The sequence below is a fragment of the Oncorhynchus mykiss genome, chromosome 18 (assembly GCF_013265735.2).
Source record: "Oncorhynchus mykiss isolate Arlee chromosome 18, USDA_OmykA_1.1, whole genome shotgun sequence".
In the NCBI taxonomy this organism is placed as follows: Eukaryota; Metazoa; Chordata; class Actinopteri; order Salmoniformes; family Salmonidae; genus Oncorhynchus; species Oncorhynchus mykiss.
In genome coordinates this window covers 36792282-36813907 of record NC_048582.1, presented here as the reverse complement: position 1 = coordinate 36813907, position 21626 = coordinate 36792282, and the positions used below count along the sequence as shown (strand labels likewise).

The 21626-nt window shown below is 42.0% G+C and overlaps 2 protein-coding genes across 2 annotated transcripts in view; both read left to right on the top strand.

Annotated features, from left to right (window-relative positions):
* Positions 1-362: 362 nt before the first annotated feature.
* On the top strand, positions 363-13392 carry LOC110496119 (protein phosphatase 1 regulatory subunit 36). Its single transcript, XM_021571823.2, has 11 exons — positions 363-643; positions 898-962; positions 1150-1236; positions 1428-1558; positions 6033-6102; positions 7338-7436; positions 7584-7724; positions 7989-8031; positions 8504-8730; positions 9462-9656; positions 11205-13392. The coding sequence occupies exons 1-11, from the start codon at positions 620-622 to the stop codon at positions 11473-11475; spliced, it is 1353 nt and encodes a 450-aa protein (XP_021427498.2). The 5' UTR covers positions 363-619; the 3' UTR covers positions 11476-13392.
* A 7118-nt stretch (positions 13393-20510) lies between these two features.
* The window catches only part of sdc2 (syndecan 2), a 34213-nt gene continuing 33097 nt past the window's right edge, over positions 20511-21626 (top strand). The window contains exon 1 of the mRNA XM_021571819.2: positions 20511-20971. Coding sequence (XP_021427494.2) covers positions 20912-20971 — 60 coding nt within the window. The 5' untranslated portion in view covers positions 20511-20911. The remainder of the gene's footprint in view (positions 20972-21626) is intronic.

The following is a 21626-nucleotide window of genomic DNA, read 5'->3' as shown; positions in this document are numbered from 1 at the left end:
GAGAGAGTTCATCTCCTCACACCAAAGGCCTCATAAACATGATTTAATGGGCTTCTCTGAGACTACAGGGAGAGATATCTGAGAGAGATAGTGCATTGAAAATGATTGTCAGGATATTTGGTGTTCTGTTATTATATTTGATGTATTGTTATTTGCTTTGTTGACAGTTTGGAAATTACCTAATGTCGAAATATGCCAAGTCAATTCTTTCATATGGAAAATGAACTGAATTTCCAGTGTTTTTGAACGTCTGCCATTTTAATATAAAATTGCAGACATATTGCCGTTCCTTTTTATTGTTAGTTGGTATCATAGATATTTTGCTTTATTGAAAACATTTCTCTACAGTGAAGGCAAGGAACTTTTAGATACTCTAGATACATTAGATACTCCATAATAATTGTTATGATGATTCTGAACTGTCTTGAAATGCATAGGCCACGTCATTGCAAACACCGGATTAGCCACACCAAGGTCCTGCATTGGATTCTGCGCTTCTCTCTTTTCAAGTGCTGCCACATAGACCCGATTGGCTGTTGCCTAGATACTAGACCTACATTTTTAGTAAACATATCGAGGGTAGCAGGGAGGAAGATGAGCTTTATGGTATAAAGGAGAAATGCCGAAACCACAAAAGGAAACGGTACGTTTGTTAAACGTGACAAGGTTGGCCCAATGTGGCCGTTGAGTTTTAGCGAATGTCACAATGTAGCAGTTGTACGGTGTGCTACAAGTAGAACGACAAAAACAGATGCAGGTGTAGCAGCTGCCTGAGAGAGCTCGAGTGCAACATTTTAACAAGTGTACGTACACCTGTTGCTGCAATAGTGACGCTCGATCGTGAACGTGTCAATGATTCATTTTTGAAGTAATGACAATGGTTACTTCATATGACAGATCAGCATACCTCCACCTGGGCGATGGAACTGGAATGATGAAACCCAAGCCCTCGAGTTCACCAGGTAACGTTAATGGGTAGCTATAGCATTAGCACATGTTACAATACTTTCTGGACCTATTTCTGTGCAAACGTTTTCTCACTATTATTTGCGGGTGTATTATGGATGTATTTTATTATCTAATTAACTTATCGTTGAGTATGCACCTGTTGATAAGTATTGAACTATTTTCTCATCCTGTTATTTTCAGTTTTAGTACATCTGTGGAGGTAAAAGAAAAGAGAAAAAAGACTAAACCTGTCAATTTTCAAGATCTTGCCAGCAAGCGTCCAGAGAGGTAGCTAGCTATTCATTTCTAGCCTAAGCCAACAGCACTTTTCCCATCCATGCTGTTCAACTAGCAATGATATTAATAGATAGAGCATTCATTATATTACAAGTGATATGTATCCTTGATTGACACATAATTAAGGGCGTTACTGTGTCCTGAACTCTTTCAACGAATACTTTTCTGTCTATTATTTGTAGGCAAACGCAGTCATCGGCCAAGAGGGGGGGACAAAGCAGCAGGAAGACTGTGGGTCCTGCTCAACTCAATGCCTACAAGTCCTCAGTAAAACGGGGTCAGAGGGACTATGTGACCATCGAGGATGTGAAACGTAGGTGTTGGTCGGTCATACACAATGTATATTGTATATAATGTATATTGACATACAATGTCAATATGTCTTGTCCATTGCTGTTCTGGTTAGTGTTTATTGGCTTATTTCACTGTAGAGCCTCTAGTCCTGCTCACTATACCTTATCCAACCTATTAGTTCCACCACCCACACATGCAATGACATCTCCTGGTTTCAATGATGTTTCTAGAGACAATATCTCTCTCTTCATCACTCAATACCTAGGTTTACCTCCACTGTATTCACATCCTACCTTACCTTTGTCTGTACATTATACCTTGATGCTATTTTATCGCCCCCAGAAACCTCCTTTTACTCTCTGTTCCAGACGTTCTAGACGACCAATTCTTATTGCTTTTAGCCGCACCCTTATTCTACTCCTCCTATGTTCCTCTGGCGATGTAGAGGTGAATCCAGGCCCTGCAGTGCCTAGCTCCACTCCTATTCCTCAGGCGCTCTCTTTTGACGACTTCTGTAACCGTAATAGCCTTGGTTTCATGCATGTTAACATTAGAAGCCTCCTCCCTAAGTTTGTTCTATTCACTGCTTTAGCACACTCTGCCAACCCGGATGTTCTAGCTGTGTCTGAATCCTGGCTTAGGAAGACCACCAAAAATTCAGACATTTTAATTCCAAACTACAACATTTTCAGACAAGATAGAACTGCCAAAGGGGGCGGTGTTAGCCTGCAGAGTTCTGTCCTACTATCCAGGTCTGTACCCAAACAATTTGAACTTCTACTTTTAAAAATCCACCTCTCTAAAAACAAGTCTCTCACCGTTGCCGCCTGCTATAGACCACCCTCTGCCCCCAGCTGTGCTCTGGACACCATATGTGAACTGATTTCCCCCCATCTATCTTCAGAGCTCGTGCTGCTAGGCGACCTAAACTGGAACATGCTTAACACCCCAGCCATCCTACAATCTAAACTTGATGCCCTCAATCTCACACAAATTATCAATGAACCTACCAGGTACCTCCCCAAAGCCTTAAACACGGGCACCCTCATAGATATCATCCTAACCAACTTCCCCTCTAAATACACCTCTGCTGTCTTCAACCAAGATCTCAGCGATCACTGCCTCATTGCCTGCATCCGTAATGGGTCAGCGGTCAAACGACCTCCTCTCATCACTGTAAAACGCTCCCTGAAACACTTCAGCGAGCAGGCCTTTCTAATCGACCTGGCCGGGGTATCCTGGAAGGATATTGACCTCATCCCGTCAGTAGAGGATGCCTGGATATTTTTTTTTTAAATGCCTTCCTAACCATCTTAAATAAACATGCCCCATTCAAGAAATGTAGAACCAGGAACAGATATAGCCCTTGGTTCTCCCCAGACCTGACTGCCCTTAACCAACACAAAAACATCCTATGGCGTTCTGCATTAGCATCGAACAGCCCCCGTGATATGCAGCTGTTCAGGGAAGCTAGAAACCATTATACACAGGCAGTTAGAAAAGCCAAGGCTAGCTTTTTCAAGCAGAAATTTGCTTCTTGCAACACTAACTCAAAAAAGTTCTGGGACACTGTAAAGTCCATGGAGAATAAGAACACCTCCTCCCAGCTGCCCACTGCACTGAAGATAGGAAACACTGTCACCACTGATAAATCCACCACAATTGAAAATTTCAATAAGCATTTTTCTACTGCTGGCCATGCTTTCCACCTGGCTACTCCTACCCCTGTCAACAGCACTGCACCCCCAACAGCAACTCGCCCAAGCCTTCCCCATTTCTCCTTCTCCCAAATCCATTCAGCTGATGTTCTGAAAGAGCTGCAAAATCTGGACCCCTACAAATCAGCCGGGCTAGACAATCTGGACCCTTTCTTTCTAAAATTATCTGCCGAAATTGTTGCCACCCCTATTACTAGCCTGTTCAACCTCTCTTTCGTGTCGTCTGAGATTCCCAAAGATTGGAAAGCAGCTGCGGTCATCCCCCTCTTCAAAGGGGGGGACACTCTTGACCCAAACTGCTACAGACCTATATCTATCCTACCATGCCTTTCTAAGGTCTTCGAAAGCCAAGTCAACAAACAGATTACCGACCATTTTGAATCTCACCATACCTTCTCTGCTATGCAATCTGGTTTCAGAGCTGGTCATGGGTGCACCTCAGACACGCTCAAGGTCCTAAACGATATCTTAACCGCCATCGATAAGAAACATTACTGTGCAGCCGTATTCATTGATCTGGCCAAGGCTTTCGACTCTGTCAATCACCACATCCTCATCGGCAGACTCAACAGCCTTGGTTTCTCAAATGATTTCCTCGCCTGGTTCACCAACTACTTCTCTGATAGAGTTCAGTGTGTCAAATCGGAGGGTCTGTTGTCCGGACCTCTGGCAGTCTCTATGGGGGTGCCACAGGGTTCAATTCTTGGACCGACTCTCTTCTCTGTATACATCAATGAGGTCGCTCTTGCTGCTGGTGAGTCTCTGATCCACCTCTACGCAGACGACACCATTCTGTATACTTCCGGCCCTTCTTTGGACACTGTGTTAACAACCCTCCAGGCAAGCTTCAATGCCATACAACTCTCCTTCCGTGGCCTCCAATTGCTCTTAAATACAAGTAAAACTAAATGCATGCTCTTCAACCGATCGCTACCTGCACCTACCTGCCTGTCCAACATCACTACTCTGGACGGCTCTGACTTAGAATACGTGGACAACTACAAATACTTAGGTGTCTGGTTAGACTGTAAACTCTCCTTCCAGACCCATATCAAACATCTCCAATCCAAAGTTAAATCTAGAATTGGCTTCCTATTTCGCAACAAAGCATCCTTCACTCATGCTGCCAAACATACCCTTGTAAAACTGACCATCCTACCAATCCTCGACTTTGGCGATGTAATTTACAAAATAGCCTCCAATACCCTACTCAACAAATTGGATGCAGTCTATCACAGTGCAATCCGTTTTGTCACCAAAGCCCCATATACTACCCACCATTGCGACCTGTACGCTCTCGTTGGCTGGCCCTCGCTTCATACTCGTCGCCAAACCCACTGGCTCCATGTCATCTACAAGACCCTGCTAGGTAAAGTCCCCCCTTATCTCAGCTCGCTGGTCACCATAGCATCTCCCACCTGTAGCACACGCTCCAGCAGGTATATCTCTCTAGTCACCCCCAAAACCAATTATTTCTTTGGCCGCCTCTCTTTCCAGTTCTCTGCTGCCAATGACTGGAACGAACTACAAAAATCTCTGAAACTGGAAACACTTATCTCCCTCACTAGCTTTAAGCACCAACTGTCAGAGCAGCTCACAGATTACTGCACCTGTACATAGCCCACCTATGATTTAGCCCTATCAACTACCTCTTTCCCAACTGTATTTAATTTATTTATTTATTTTGCTCCTTTGCACCCCATTATTTTTATTTCTACTTTGCACATTCTTCCATTGCAAAACTACCATTCCAGTGTTTTACTTGCTATATTGTATTTACCTTGCCACCAAGGCCTTTTTTGCCTTTACCTCCCTTCTCACCTCATTTGCTCACATTGTATATAGACTTGTTTATACTTTATTATTGACTGTATGTTTGTTTTACTCCATGTGTAACTCTGTGTTGTTGTATCTGTCGAACTGCTTTGCTTTATCTTGGCCAGGTCGCAATTGTAAATGAGAACTTGTTCTCAACTTGCCTACCTGGTTAAATAAAGGTAAAATAAATAAATAAAATAAACACAATACGGATCTATGTTATGGAACACATCCTTTACAGCAGATTAGTTGAATATATGGTATTTCTCTGTCTGTCTGTTTGTATGTACAGTATGTACACTGCCTTCAGAAAGTATTCATAGTCCTTGACTTCACATTTTGTTGTGTTACAGCCTGAATTCAAAATGGATTAAATCAGTTTTTTCTCCCACCCATCTACACACAGTACTTCACAATGACAAGGTGAAAACATGCAAAAAATGTACTGCAAAAAATGTGACAAAGCAATTCACTTTTTGTCCTGAATAGAAAGTGGTATGTTTGGGGCAAATCCATTACAACACATTACTACTACTACTACTACTTTCCATATTTTCTAGCATAGTGTTGGCTGCATCATGTTATGGGTATACTTACAATCGTTAATAAGGACTGGGATGTTTTTTAGGATAAGAATGGTGCTAAGCACCGGCAAAATCCTAGACAAAAACCTGGTTCAGTTTGCTTTCCACCACACACTGGGAGATGAATTCACCTTTCAGCAAGACAATAACCTTAAACATAAGGCCATATCTACAGCTGTAATCGCGGCCAAAGGCAATTCTATAAAGTATTGACTCTGGGGTGTGAATACTGTGAAATAGGTATTTCTGTATTTCATTTTCAATACATTTGCAGACATTTCTAAAATTATGTTTTCACTTTGTCATTATGGAATAAGTCAAGGGTTATGAATAGTTTCTGAAGGCACTGTATGTATATCTGTCTGTGTTGCAGAGGTGGCACTCAGTTTGCTGCAGGAGAATGATGCACTCCCCATTCCATTTTGCTTCCTGTCTGTGTTGAAGTAAGGAAGCACCCACTCACTGCACAGTATATCTGCCTTCTCTCTCCCTCTTGTCTGTCCATCTGTCTGTCTGTCTCTCTCTCTCAATCCCTCTCTCACACACACGCAAACCTTTCTTTATGGCTATGTTTTCAATCCATGCTACATCCATTTACGTGCACTACCATTCAAAAGTTTGGGGTCACTTAGAAATGTCCTTGTTTTTGAAAGAAAAGCACATTTTTTTTTGTCTATTAAAAGAACATCAAATTGATCAGAAATACAGTGTAGACATGGTTAATGTTGTAAATGACTATTGTAGCTGGAAACGGCAGATTTTTTAAATGGAATATCTACATAGGCGTACAGAGGCCCATTATCAGCAACCATCACTCCTGTGTTCCAATGGCACGTTGTGTTAGCTTATCCAAGTTTATCATTTTAAAAGGCTAATTGATCATTAGAAAACCATTTTGAGACTGTTGTATTGCGGGTACTATTTAATGAAGCTGGCAGTTGAGGACTAGTGAGGCATCGGTTTCTCAAACTAGACACTAATGTACTTGTTCTCTTGCTCAGTTGTGCACCGGGGCCTCCCAGCCAGTTTGCGCTGTTCTGTGAAGGGAGTAATACACAGCGTTGTACAAGATCTTCAGTTTCTTGGCAATTTCTTGCATGGAATAGCCTTCATTTCTCAGAACAAGAATAGACCGAGTTTCAGAAGAAAATAATTTGTTTCTGGCCATTTCATTTTGAGCCTGTAATCGAACCCACAAATGATGATGTTCCAGATTCTCAACTAGTCTAAAGAAGGCCAGTTTTATTGCTTCTTTAATCAGGACAACAGTTTTCAGCTGTGCTAACATAATTGAAAAAGGGGTTTCTAATGATCAATTAGCCTTTTAAAATGATAAACTTGGATTAGCGAACACAACGTGCCATTTGAACACAGGAGTGATGGTTACTGATAATGGGCCTCTACTACTATGTAGATATTCCATTAAAAAATCCAGCTACAAAAATCCAGTTTCCAGCTACAATAGTAATTTACAACATTAAAAATGTCTACACTGTATTTCTGATCAATTTGATGTTATTTTAATGGATAATTGTTTTGCTTTTCTTTCCAAAACAAGGATATTTCTAAGTGACCCCAAACTTTTGAACGGTAGTGTATATTGCTTAGGCTTTAAGATTTCTCTTAAACATTGCCCTGTGTGTGTGTGTGTGTGTTTGTGTGTGTGTGTGTTTTTTAGGAGCAAAGAGCTGGATGAGTTCCTGGCTGCCCTCCTGCTCTACCTGTCCTGTTACTTTGAGAGGAAGTCTCTGGAGAAGAAGCCCAAGCCTCTCATGGCGTCAGTACCATACTCATTGTGCCGTTTGTGTGTATGTATGTGTGTGTTTACATTAATTACCATCTTATATAGACTTAAGACTCTTAATTCGCATATATTGATGTTTCTCATGACTTTGCCTCTCTATAATGTATTGATTTGTGTCAGTGAGCAGAGTATCACAGAGAAGCAGGTGATGGCGGAGACCCTTGCTAAGGTGGAGCTGGCCCAGAAGCAGCTGGCCTTCTGCTACTCCAGCCTGGTCCTGGGCCTGGGCCTATCCCAGCAGCACCACATGGCCTGTGGCAGGTCAGTCACCTCGCCGCCATTTTGGCTCTGCAGGGGCAAGGAGGGGAAGTGACAAGAGTCAAGGGAATAGATACTCATTTGGTTATTAAGCAGATACCTTAGATCCAATGCGATTGACAGTTAAAGCCTATATTCAGAATAATCTACGTAGATTATACACAACATCTAATACATCCAGAAATTGTGAGTAGCGGCCTAACCTCCATGCACAAAACATTTCACTTGCTGCGTTAAACTATCACTTTAAGTGCTTTGTTTCTACAGGAGCCGTGTGTCATTGACCTACAAAGACAGGCAGTTGTATGAGGTTAGTACCAAACCCCACAGAACTGTGATTTGACCTTTGCGACTGTGTATTCCAGAGGAGATGTTGACTCAGTACTGTTTAACCAGAGGTGGTGGTATAGTGTAACATAGTTATTTTAGGGCAACTCAGCACCCTGTGTGTCTGCATCTAGTACCAGAATAGCTTTTTTGACATTTGTAAATATATTTAGGAAAAAAAGAATGATGATGTGACACAGACCCAGATGCAGCTTTAGCACCTTGATTTAGTTACTGGCTTGCTGACTGGCTGGATGAATAAATGAATGATTAAATGAATGAACAGGCCTAAACATTATTATTATTATTATTATTATTATTATTATTATTATTATTATTATTATTATTATTATTATCTCCAGAGGATGGAGCCATCAGCATTAGATATTAACAAAGGACCTACATCAAATGCAACTGTAGCATCTCATCTCTGTAATCTGTCCTATCTACACCAGTGTCTGTACAGCTTCTTCTGCTACGTGGCGTGGGTGACGTTCAGTAGGAAGGACCTGAGAGGCATCCAGGAGGAGGTGGGGCGCCTGCTGCGTTCTGACACCTTCAACCCCGCCCTCAGGACCAGGATAGATGCCACAGAGGACAACCTGGCCCAGGACTCCTCCACCAAAGAGGGACAGACTGAGCCCAAAGTGCACACACAGAGCCACAATGCCCCAGAGCAAAGGTGTGTGGGGAGTGGTGGAAGGCTGGGGTGGTGTACGCGTGGCTATCTTATCAGCTCCCATTTTGAGTCATTTTTTAAAATGTTTTTCCGGACAATAGTTTCTACTAGCCTAAGTGACTGACTGACATGATGTGTTGCAGTAAAGAACAAAATGGTTTAGGCTGCAAAGCCATCTCTGCTTGAATGCTGTCTATCTACCTCCCAGACCATAGGATTGACTGAGACAGATTCATGACTTGTCAGATAAAACGGCCTGTCACTCTTATGTCAGCTCCCAACATCTGACAGATGACTGACAGTTCTGTAAGCAGCGTCAGGTCTCTTGCTCTTATGCTGTCAAGTCCAGGCCAAGTTGGTCTTGAAGTCTGTACTCCATAAGTAGAACCAAATTAATCAAATGTGGGGAGTTTATTTTGTTGATATATTCACAGCTGTTGTCTACATATTTGATGATTAATAGTACAGCTAAATATATTTTATAATATCTGGTATTAGAATGACATCCGCTGGCATTTTAATTTAATTTTTTTCCCTGCTTAAGGAAATTCTACAGTTTGACTTGTGAGATTTTGTCCTCCCGCTGTAGGATTTCCCCTAATGACTCTTCACTCTAATGCCCACATCTAAATCAATTAATATCTAGTGCCTAGGCCCTAGGGAATAGGCGCCAGTTTGGAATTGGTTCTCAGTCTTCTGCTTCTCGTTCTTTGACCTTTAACCTTTGACCCCAGGAAGTCCCAGCGTCGTCCGGCCTTGAGTAAGATGGTGACCCAGCGCTCCCCGGTCATGGTGTCCCTGCTGCCATATCCGCGGGAGGAGGCTCCTCATCTGTTCTGCCGCTACAGACCCAGGAAGCAGAGCCAGGCCAAGCTGTGTAACCCAGAGACCCTGATGGAGGAGCTCAAAGAGCAGCTGGCCTCTGTCAGGTAGCTAACAGTCACAGCACAGGGAGGGAATAGCCCCATCCCAGATCTGTATGTGCTGTCTTGCCAACTCCTATGGTCATTGTCACACCAACTGTTGGCAAGGTCTGGGACCATGCTCGGGAAGGAATATGTTTGCTATATACATTTTACATTTACATTTTTAGTCATTTAGCAGACGCTCTTATCCAGAGCGACTTACGGTTAGTACATTCTTAAGAGAGCGAGGTGGGACAACCACATATCACAGGCATAGTAAGTACACTCTGCTGTCCTAGCTTTAGGGGGAAGGTGCCAGGATAGAGAATGACTTGGACTGGGCTGAGCGGGAGCTACCCTCCCGGAGGGTGGGTGAACCAAGAGACCAGAGGTGGCAGAACGGAGTGCCCAGGTTGGGGTGTAGGGTTTGAGCCTGACGGTGTGTGTGTGTGTGTGTGGGAGGGGGGGGGGGGCAGTTCCTCTTGCTGCTCTGTAGGCAAGTAGCATGGTCTTGAAGTGGATGCGAGTTTCGACTGGAAGCCAGTGGAGTGTGCGGAGGAGGGGGGTGACGTGGACGAACTTGGGAAGGTTGAAAACCAGGCGGGGCTGCAGCGTTCTGGATAAGTTGCAGGGATTTGATGGCACAAGCGGGGAGCCCAGCCAACAGCGTGTTGCAGTAGTCCAGACGGGAGATGACAAGTGCCTGGATTAGAACCTGCACCGATTCCTGTGTGAGGTAGGGTCGTTCCCTACAGATGTTGTAGAGCATGAACCTGCATCACTGCTTTGATGTTTGCAGAGAACAACAGGGTGTTGTCCCGGGTCACGCCAAAGTTCTTTGCATTCTGGGAGGGCGACACTGTGTTGTCAACCGTGATGAGAGGTCTTTGAGCAGGCAGGCCTTTCCCGGGAGGAAGAGCAGCTCCGTCTTGTCGAGGTTGAGCTTGAGGTGGTGCGCCGACATCCAAGCTGAGATATATGCCAGGCACGCAGAGATGCGTGTCGCCACCTGAATGTCGAAGGGGGGAAGGCGAAAATGAGTTTTGTGTCATCTGCATAGCAATGATAGGAGAGAACACGTGAGGATATGACGGAGCCGAGTGACTTGGTGTTTAGAGGGAAGAGAAGAGGGCCAAGAACCGAGGAGGATTAAGGAGGAGAAGTTGGAAAAGAGTTTCATAGGGTTAGAGTCAGAAGCATGACATGTTGAGTGATAGAAAGTATATCAGAAGGTTGAATGAAAATAACAAACTATATGTGTAAGAGATTGATAATATAACACTACAAACATTCTATTGAACTTTAATTGTCCCTCAAAAATGGATGAATATCTCTTGTACATGAAGTTAACATTCACAGCACTGTATTTTCACACCCCTGAACTTATGTCTGCAACACTCTTAGACAAAATGGCTGTCACCATAACTCTTTTGGGTTCCATGTAGAACCCTGTGTGTAAAGGCTTCTACCTGGAACCAAAAAAGGTTCTTCAACGGGTTCTCCTTTTAGATTCTAGATAGCACCTTTTTTTTCTAAGAGTGTATGTTTGAACTTTGAAATCTGTTTTTCTAGCTTTGGGATTCTGGGGAAGCCTCTGAGCCAGTTCAGCTGCACCACCCTTATGCCCCAGGGAGCTAACAATGAAGACGACGAGGAGGAGGAGGAAGATGACGAGGAGGATGACGATGATGAAGACTCCGGCGTCCATGTTCGAAGCAGTAAGAACACCTTCATGGCTCAGAGACCTGTCGCATCAGCAGTGGACCAACGCGGCAGCCTCAGCCGCGCCAATACAGTCATCTCACGGGCCACCACAGAGGGAGTGTCCTCAGACACAGAGTGAGAGTATGTGCGCGTCCCCCAAAATTTGACAAATAAAAAAATAAAAAATAACATACAATTATGTACCGTAGCATTGAATTTAATAGCAAGGTAAGCTAGCAATCATTTTGCCTCCCTTGATAATGTTTAAATAAAAAAATAACCAATCAGCATTGAGCTAAACTGAGTGAGCTCAATTGTGAATGGTCCTGGTGCACCAAAAAAAGTGTCAATGGAAGCTAGTTTGGATGTGACTTCACACCAATCACATTGCATCAAAAGTATTGACGAAAAAAGGTGCATTTTTGCATCTCGTTGCGTCGTTGTCCTCCGGTGGCTAGCTAAAATCGACCCTTTTATAAACGAGCTTGGATGGAGAAAAGGAAAAATTGGATGGAGATAAGGATTTGGACTTGTGGACTTACTGTACCGATCAGTGATTATAACGGTGATTCAGATCCAACCATAAATTCATACATTGTGCCCCTGGCCTGAGAGGGTGGAAGTTCAATATGTAGCTAGATGTAGTAGGCTAACGTTAACTAGCTGACTCATCATTGCCTTTGAAATTAAGTTAGGCTAGCTGGCAAGCCTTTTAGCCATGTAGCCTAATCGAGGACAACAACAACTAAAAGTGTGTAGGCTACTGTATGACAGAGAAGAGGATTGCATTGGCGTTCCTCTACAAGTAAGGTAAATCATTATGTTTTTCTACTTGCGCACACACACCACACACAATCAGGACCATGGACAGCCACATGTTATTTACCTTATGTTGATTGGACTAAATTGTTTTTGGTCCTGATCTTTAAGTTGCTACTCTGTTAGACTAAGCATTGGTGATTTGATGATTTGGAAGTTGAAATGATGGTGGATTTACTTTAGCAGAGGCCTCTCCTGTTTTTTTTTTTGCCACTTGTGATAACTCTGTGGTTCTCAATCAATAATTGTTTAGTAGTCAGATATTTTGCAAGCAAAACATAACGTTTTAAATTTCATTTCCTGCAGTTGTACAAATTTGACCATGGGGCGTAGAATTTTTAAAACATTTTTAAAGCAAGTTTGCTCCAATTATACACATTTTGCCATGGGCCAAAGAGAAGATTTACCAATTTCAAGCAATTCTTTACATTTTCCCATGGGGTGTAGAGAAGATTTTGCAGTTTTACATCACATTTTCTGCAATTCTACACATTTTGCCATAGGTTGGAGAGTAATGTTTGCAGTTTTTAATATTTAATATTTTTTTGTGAGAGTGACTAATTAAATCAATGGGGGGCCCCCAGTTGGTAATTCGACCATGATTACTACAAGTTTAGAAATCTGGACATTAGACTAACAAAAAATGTTAGCTGACATGGACTTATTGAGTGACTGTCAGTGACTGACATAACAAGAGAAAAACTGCTGAGGCACAACTACATTTTCAAAATGGCACCCTGTATATTCTACTATTCTAACCTCAATTGAGATCTTAATGATTTATTTTTATTGATCCACAGGCCACCAGTTGCCCATCCCTGCTGTAGGTCATCTACCTGTTTGTGACATGCAATATGCTTTGTTGACTTCACCAGACAAATATGGCTCTCTGGTTTTGTGATGAAACAAATGTGTGGTTGAATTTATTCTGCCCAGTGGTGTAAAGTACTTTAGTCAAATTACTTTAATGTACTACTTAGTTGTTTATTGGTGTATCTGTACTGCACTTTACCATTTATATTTTTGACAACTTTTACTTTACTACATTCCTAAAGAAAATAATGTACGTTTTACTCCATGTATTTTCTCTGACACACAAAAGTACTCGTTACATTTTGAATGTTTAACAGGACAGGAAAATTGTCCAATTCACACACTTATCAAGAGAGCAACCCTGCTCACCCCTACTGTCTCTGATCTGGCAGACTTAGTTTGTACATTATGTCTGAGTGTTGGAGTGTGCCCCTGGCTAGCAATAAAACAAACAAGAAAATTGTGCCGTCTGGTTTGCCTAATATAAGGAATTAGACATTAGACATTTTCCTTTTAATACTTAAGTATATTTTTGCAATTACATTTACTTTTGATACTTAAGTATATTTTAAACCAAATACTTTTAGAGTTTTACTCAAATAGATTTGACTGGGTGACTTTCACTTTTACTTGAGTCATTTTCTATTAAGTTATCTGCTTTTACTCGAGTATGACAATTGGGTACTTTTTTCCACCACTGTGTGACTATTGTCTTCTTGTTGTCTCTGCCTTTTACACTGAGTGTACATAACATTCACCCCTCATTCACAGCCTCAATGCATGGACTCTACAAGCTGTCGAAAGCACACAGGGATGCTGGCCCATGTTGACTACAATATAATGGCACACATACACAATCCATGTCTCTATGATCTCAAGGCTTAAAAAATGTTTCTTAAACCTGTCTCCTCTGCTTCATCTACACTGATTGAAGTGGATTTAACAGGTGACATCAATAAGGGATCATAGCTTTCTACTGGATTCACCTGGTCAGTCTGTCATGGAAATAGAATGGAAGAAGGTGTTCCTAATGTTTTGTTCACAATGTATATCACGGTGGGGTTTGAACTAAAATGATTTATAGAGCAAAAAACACAATTATCACAACACACACGTTGTAATATGGCTTTTTTCCTGAATTGGCTTCCCCAGTGATTTTACCCTGTGTCTGTCTGTCTGTCTGTCTGACATCTCTGGGCTATCATTTGAAACATCATTTTGATATCCTGTGTTTTCAGTGTCCCCCAGTAGACTGTCTAAAAATGTGTTTGGATGTCCTGAACTATTATTATGTGTCACCAGGTGGCGCTGTTGTCTGAGAAATAATGAAATTGGATTTCCTCATACAGACGGTACAATCAATCCATTATTGTATACAGTTCAGATTCAACTCAATGCTTGGGAAAATATACAAGGATCACAAAATACCATTGTATGTATTCAATGCATCACTATCGTTCACGACATTTGCAACTACTAAGTAAATCTCATGCTTCAGTATGTAAATCCTGCGTCATCTGTCACATTGACATAGACAGTACATCCTCTTTGACATAAGACCCCTTCCAGGACTCTTCCCCCAGGGTGACTTGCAAGCCTTCCAGTCAATGCTGCCTGCATCCTAACCTCCCATAGCAAAGGGCCATAGCTACTAAGCATGCTGCAGCAGCACCAGCCGCTGTGGCAGAAGGGGCTTTGCCTTCACCCTAATTGGCTGGGTAATCTGGGATGCCAGAGCGAGAGCTAAGCCTGCTCAGGAGAGTGGGGGATGGGGCACAGGGGACAGGGATAGAGGGGGACGCTGGAGAGAGGCTGATTCCTCTATGGCTCCTCCTTTATAAGGGCTGGATCTGACCAGAAAGGCAGGATGGCAGGAGTCAAATCCCCCTACAGACTTCATTCCACCAGCCTTGGCAGGGGCCAGGTTACGCCGCGCACCAGACTCCGAAGTCAGAAGATCCCCTTAATAAGAAGTAAGCATGGGAAAGGAGATTGGCACAGTTGGCAAAGTGACAGAGGGTCACACTTTATATTAAGTTACACAGATACTGTGGGAACGGGGACCTTTATTTTGTACAATTCAGTCATTGTTTCAAGCCCTTCTGCAGATACCACGTATAGCTAAGTGATGACATAGTGGTTATCAAAGATTCAGAGTTTTATTGAGATAGTAGTAAAGGGAAAATGACACACGGTATAGGTAATAAGTATAGAGAGTAGCTATTCAATATGTAGGCCAAAAAAGTTGCATGGCTGTTTGCAAAGCTATCAAAAAAAAAAGAGAAACCTAAGTTGGTCAATTCTGGTAAACATTATGAGTTCAGTATACTAACTCAGAGTTGTTGCTGCTGCTATAGTTAACATTTCATCTTAGAAAATCTTTGTCCTGAACCAATACATCATCTTAGTTTTGCTAGAGAAAAAAGCAAAATCACATTCAAGAACAGCACCACCAACTTGATCTATTCTCATTAAATGTTTCTGACTCATAGTTCAATAAATTCCCACAAAGCCTCAAGTCTCCTCTATTCTCCATGCATTAGGGCCCCTGCCCTGCTCTTTAGAATGTTGCGGTCATAAAGTCTATGCCCTCTGAAATAGTTTGCAGTTGAAGCATGTCACCTCTTGTAAAGGACTAGCCATGCCTGTAATTACAATCCATATTCAACAATGACAGGCGATGTCAAGGGATTTCTGTTTGAGGCAGACAACCAATAGCAGAGCACCCTGCTTGTGATGATAGGAAAGAGGCTAGGCAAACTGTGTTTCATAAAGCTAAAGGTTATACAGTGCTGCCTGTTATAGGGTATAGAACTATCGCACACCTAATTTAAAAAGTGTTATATAAAACTCCTCAGAAGTTTTGCCAGAGTCCTTTCTCAGCTGATAGTGAGACTGAGGTAAGAAAAAATTCTGAAAGCAAGGTGACAAGGCGTCTGTTGTCCCAGTCGTTAATCCCAACATGTTTCAAGCTGACCACCATGGTCACTGTTCCCAAGAGCTCCAAGGTAACCTGCCTAAATGACTATCGCACCATAGCACTCACATCTGTATTTATTAAAGTGCTTTGAAAGGCTGGTCATGACACACATCAACACCATCATCCCAGACACCCTGGACTCACTCCAATTTGCATCCCGCCCCAACAGATCCACAGATGACGCAATCTCAATTAATCTTCACACTGCCCTCTCCCACCTGGACATTAGGGGAAATAACTATGTGCAGTTGAAGTCAGAAGTTTACATACATCTTAGCCAAATACATTTAAACTCAGTTTTTCATTATTCCTGACATTTAATCCGAGTAAAAAATCCCCATTTTAGGTCAGTTAGGAACACCACTTTATTTTAAGAATGTGAAATGTCAGAATAAAAGTAGAGAGAATGATTTATTTCAGCTTTTATTTCTTTCATCACATTCCCAGTGGGTCAGAGGTTTACATACACTCAATTAATATTTGGTAGTGTTGCCTTTAAAATGTTTAACTTGGGTCAAACGTTTCGAGTAGCCTTCCACAAGCTTCCCACAATAAGTTGGGTGAACTTTGGCCAATTCCTCCTGACAGAGCTGGTGTAACTGAGCTAGGTTTGTAGGTCTCCTTGCTCGCGCACGCTTTCTTTTTCAGTTCTGCCCACAAATGTTCTATAGGATTGAGGTCAGGGCTTTGTGATGTCTACTCCAATACCTTGACTTTGTTGTCCTTAAGCCATTTTGCCACAATGTTGGAAGTATGCTTGGGGTCATTGTCCATTTGGAAGACACATTTAACTTCAAAGCTTTAACTTCCTGACTGATGTCTTGAGATGTTCCTTCAATATATCCACAATTTTCTTTCTTTGAGATGCCAACTATTTTGTGAAGTGCACCCGTCCCTCCTGCAGCAAAGCACCCCCACAACATAATGCTGATAGCTGGAATTGTGTTCTTTGGATTGCAAGCCTCCCCCTTTTTCCTCCAAACATAACGATAGTCATTATGGCCCCCCCAAAATTTGTTTAATCAGAACAGAGGATATTCCTCCAAAAAGCACGATCTTTGTCCCCATGTGCAGTTGCAAACCGTAGTCTGGCTTTTTATGGCGGCTTTGGAGCAGTGAATTCTTCTTTGCTGAGCGGCCATTCAGGTTATGTCGATATAGGACTCATTTTACTGTGGATATAGATACTTTTGTGCCTGTTTCCTCCAGCAACTTCACATGGTCCTTTGCTGTTGTTCTGGGATAGATTTGCACTTTTCACACCAAAGTACGTTCATCTCTAGGAGACAGAACGGGTCTCATTCCTGAGCCGTATGATGGCTGCATGGTCCAATGGTGTTTATACTTGCATACTATTGTTTGTACAGATGAACATGGTACCTTCAGGTGTTTGGAAATTGCTCCCAAGGATGAACCAGACTTGTGGAGGTCTACAATTTTCTTCTGAGGTCTTGGCTGATTTTTTTTGATTTTCCCATGATGTCAAGCAAAGAGGCACTGAATTTGAAGGTAGGCCTTGAAATACATCCACAGGTACACCTCCAATTGACTCAAATTATGTCAATTAGCTTATCAGAAGCTTCTAAAGCCATGACATCCTTTTCTGGAATTTTCCAAGCTGTTTAAAGGCACAGTCAACTTAGTGTATGTAAACTTCTGACCCACTGGAATTGTGATACAGTGAATTATAAGTGAAATACTCTGTCTGTAAACAATTGTTGGAAAAATTACTTGTGTCATGCTCAAAGTAGAAGTCCTAACCAACTTGCCAAAACTATAGTTTGTTAACAAGAAATTTGTGGTTGAGTGGTTGAAAATGAGTTTTAATGACTCCAACCTAAGTGTATGTAAACTTCCAACTTCAACTGTATGTGAGAAGGCTGTTCATAGACTACACCTCAGCGTTCCGGTGTATGTGACAATATTTGTTTTTCTTCAAGCTCATCACCAAGCTCGGGACCCTGGGACTGAACACCTCCCTCTGCAATTGGATCCTGGACTTCCTGACGGGCCGGCCCCAGGTGGTGAGGGTAAGCAACAACACCTCCGTCACACTGACCCCTCTACATGGGGTCCCCTCGGGATGTGTGCTTAGTCACCTCCCTGTTCAACCACAACTGTGTGGCCACACACGATTCCAACACCATCATCAGGTTTGCTGACAACATGACGGTGGTAGGCCTGACTACCGATGGCGATTAGACAGCCTACAGAGAGGAGGTCAGAAATGTCCACATCAGTAAGGACTTAACATGGTCCACAGACAGACACACATTCGTGAACAGGGCATGACAGTCTCTCTATGCAGACTCTATGCACACTAACAAGACTTTATACAGTGCCGCTTCACCTCAGGAGGCTGCAAAGAGATCTTGACTGGCTGCATCACCACTTGGTATGGCAATGCATCATTCTCGACCGCAAAGCACTACAGCCCAGTAAATCACCAAGGCCGAGCTCCCTGCCATCCAGGACTTCTATATCAGGCGGCAAGGAAGGCCTGAAAAATTGCCAAAGACTTCAGCCACCCAAGCCACAGACTGTTCACTCTGCTACGGTCCGGGCAAGCGGTACCGGAGCATTGGCTCTGGGACCAACAGACTCCGAGATAGTTTCTACCCCCAAGCCATAAGACTGCTAAATAGCCATAAAACTGCTAAAGAGTTCATTAATTAGTTAAACAGACTATCTGCATTGATCCTGTCTTGCACTGACTCTATGCACACTAACAAGACTTTATACAGTGCTTTCTGAAAGAATTCACACCGTTTTTACAGGTTTTGTTGTGTTACAAAGTGCGATTAAAATGTTATTAAATGTCATTTTTTTATGTTAAAGATCTACACACTTGGATGTCAAAGTGAAAGACCAATATGAGAAATAAAACACTTATCTTGATTCGATAAGTATTTAACCCGTTGACCTTTGGCAGCGATTCCAACTGTGAGTGTTTCTGGGTAAGTCTCTAAGAGCTTTGCACACCTGGATTGTACAATATTTGTCTATTCTTCTTTTGACAATTCCTCAAGCTCTGATAAATTGGTTGTTGATCATTACTAGACAACCACTGGGTGTATTGATACACCATCCAAAGTGTAATTAATAACTTCACCATGCTCAAAGGGATATTCAACGTCTGCTTTTTGATTTGTACCCATCCACCAATCGGTGCCCTACTTTGCCAGGCATTGGAACACCTTTGTGTCTTTGTGGTTGAATCTGTGTTTGAAATTCACTGCTCGACTGAGGGACCTTACAGATGTGTGTGTATGTGTGGGGAACAGAGATGAGGTAGTCATTCAAAAATAATGTTAAACATTATTGCACACATACATAGTGAGTCCATTATAAATTCAGACTGTAACACAACAAAATGTGGGAAATGTGGTGTGAATAATTCCAGAAGGCATCTCAAATACCTCTTACCCCTGCACATTGATCTGGTGCTTGTACTCCCTGTATAAACCTTAATTGTTTTGTATTTTACTCCTTTTTGTGTTGCTGTTTTTATACATTTTTGAAAACGACATTGTTGCGAAGGGCTCGTAAGCAACCATTTCACGGTAGTCTACACCCATTGTATTTGGCGGCTGGTGAGAAATAAAATGTAATTTGATTTGAGCGAGGATGGCAAATATACAAGCATATAACCTGATACAAAGATTGAATGCATGGTTACTTGTAAGGTGTAAACAATGTTTGCCATTCACAGTATGGGAATGTAACACAATTTAAACAGTGCTCATTTATTAAGATTCAAACGGTCATTTACTGACACTCTATGGGTGATATGATTCTAGGATTCATAAAGTAGGCCTACTAACACTGGACCCCATATAATATCACTCTACCGTTTAGGAGTGAATTATACCAGTAGGGGGAGACTTTGCATCGAAATGAACCATAGAAATGGACTGACCGGAAAATTCCTTGAAATTATCCTCTGCTATAGGGTTTCCCAAACTCGGTCCATGCCCTAGCACGACACAGCTGATTCAAATAACCAACTCATCATCAAGCTTTGATTATTTGAATCAGCTGTGTGGTGCTAGGGCAAAAAAAAAAATGTGTGTGCACCCAGGTGCCCCAGGACCGAGTTCAAGAAGACCTGCTCTATTGGACTATAGGGGCCCTCAGGAAAAACAGTTGGTAGCACAATTACAATGTCAAGCTGTCACAGTCATTTCAGTAAAGTAATACTTTGTTACAGGGAAATAATAGCTGATGATATGTCTGCAGTAATTTAATGGTTGTTTTTGCCTCTCCATTGGACAGAAGATGCAGATATTTATAACCCACAAATTAAGATACATGTTATCTTTGACAAATGGCAACTGGACTTTTCTGGAACATTTATGTAGGCTATTAAAAGGTATATCACGTCAAAGTGTATTAAAATAAATGTAGATGCAAGCAACAGGACAGTTGATTTGATGGCAATTCATTTGATGGCAGTCCGTTGATACTGTATGATGCACAGAGAGGCGAAGCTCTTGGCTTGAACAATGCTCCCATATGGTCGGAGTTACTGTCAATCATTGGACGAGCTCTCCCTCATATGACCTGTATTTTCTTGCCGACTCTCTCTGCATACAGCAATGCGGTTGAGTTTGTGTAACGTGTGACATGGCCGAATCTTAGCGCGTTATAGCGGAACATCTGACTTGCGTTTCTACTACACTCAAGTGAATACAGGGTATAATTAAGTCCGGATTCAACTGTGAAACATCCAAGTCAAGTGTCCTACGCAGCAATTTGACTCGAACTACATTTTTTTTTGTACGAAAAAGTGCGTGGAGGAATAACAAAACGCAACACGTATCCGGTGGGATTCCATTCTAGAGTAGAGAAACGCGAGGGTGCAAAGGGGAGAAGGGGTTAGTCACAAACAGAAGAGGAAAGGGAGAGGAGGAGAAAGATTTTGTATGTTTTTGCCGTATCGACACATTTTATTGAAGGAATAATGAGGAACATTTGGATAATTTTGACCCTCGGCATAACAGCCTTTCTCTCGGGGGAAAGGGTAAGTTTTAAAAGCGAACCATGTCGATTTGTTTGAGGGGGTAGCTGGGAAAACGAACAACTTCGAATCTTTGACCACTCCACTCTTTCTTGATTGTTGCATTGTAACGTTAGAGTACTCGGAGCAATTGTAAATGTAGCCTATTCTTGTCCTGAATTTGACACGTTGTAGTCTATCATATTATAACTTAAGAGCAATGTCAATTCAGTTTCGGCCAGAGATATTTTTTTAAAACTATAGTCAATATTATTTGTAATTGTTTTTCTTGGTCTGGGAACCATAACGTTACTGTACTTGCACGTCAAGTTTGTCGATGTTGACAATGTTTCAACGTTCAGAGTTTGCTTTGAACAGATACATTGTTTTTAGAGTTTTAGTTTAATGTCAGTATTTAGTATTTTATCCCCTAAACTATCATTTCGATGTACGTGGCAGGTTGCTGGTCAAAAATAGAGGAACCCTTTCTGTATGGAAATGTCAACTAGCATAGTTTTACAAATCAGTGCTTATAAGCTATCTGTTATCATTTGGTCTTTGGGGGTAATAAAACCCAGTCTGGTTCCATTTATGCGGCTTTTGTCGTTAGAATTAATGGCCAATTCATAGGTTATCTTATTGTGAAATGCAAATAAACACTTTTTGCTGCATGTAGCCT

Bases quoted from the DNA above. Each gene is read 5' to 3' on its own strand.
- LOC110496119 (XM_021571823.2), top strand. From the start codon at position 620: ATGCCGAAACCACAAAAGGAAACG. The intron at 1,237-1,427 runs GTAGCTAGCTAT...TATTATTTGTAG, and splicing joins GCCAGCAAGCGTCCAGAGAG to GCAAACGCAGTCATCGGCCA. The intron at 7,725-7,988 runs GTCAGTCACCTC...TTGTTTCTACAG, and splicing joins CACCACATGGCCTGTGGCAG to GAGCCGTGTGTCATTGACCT.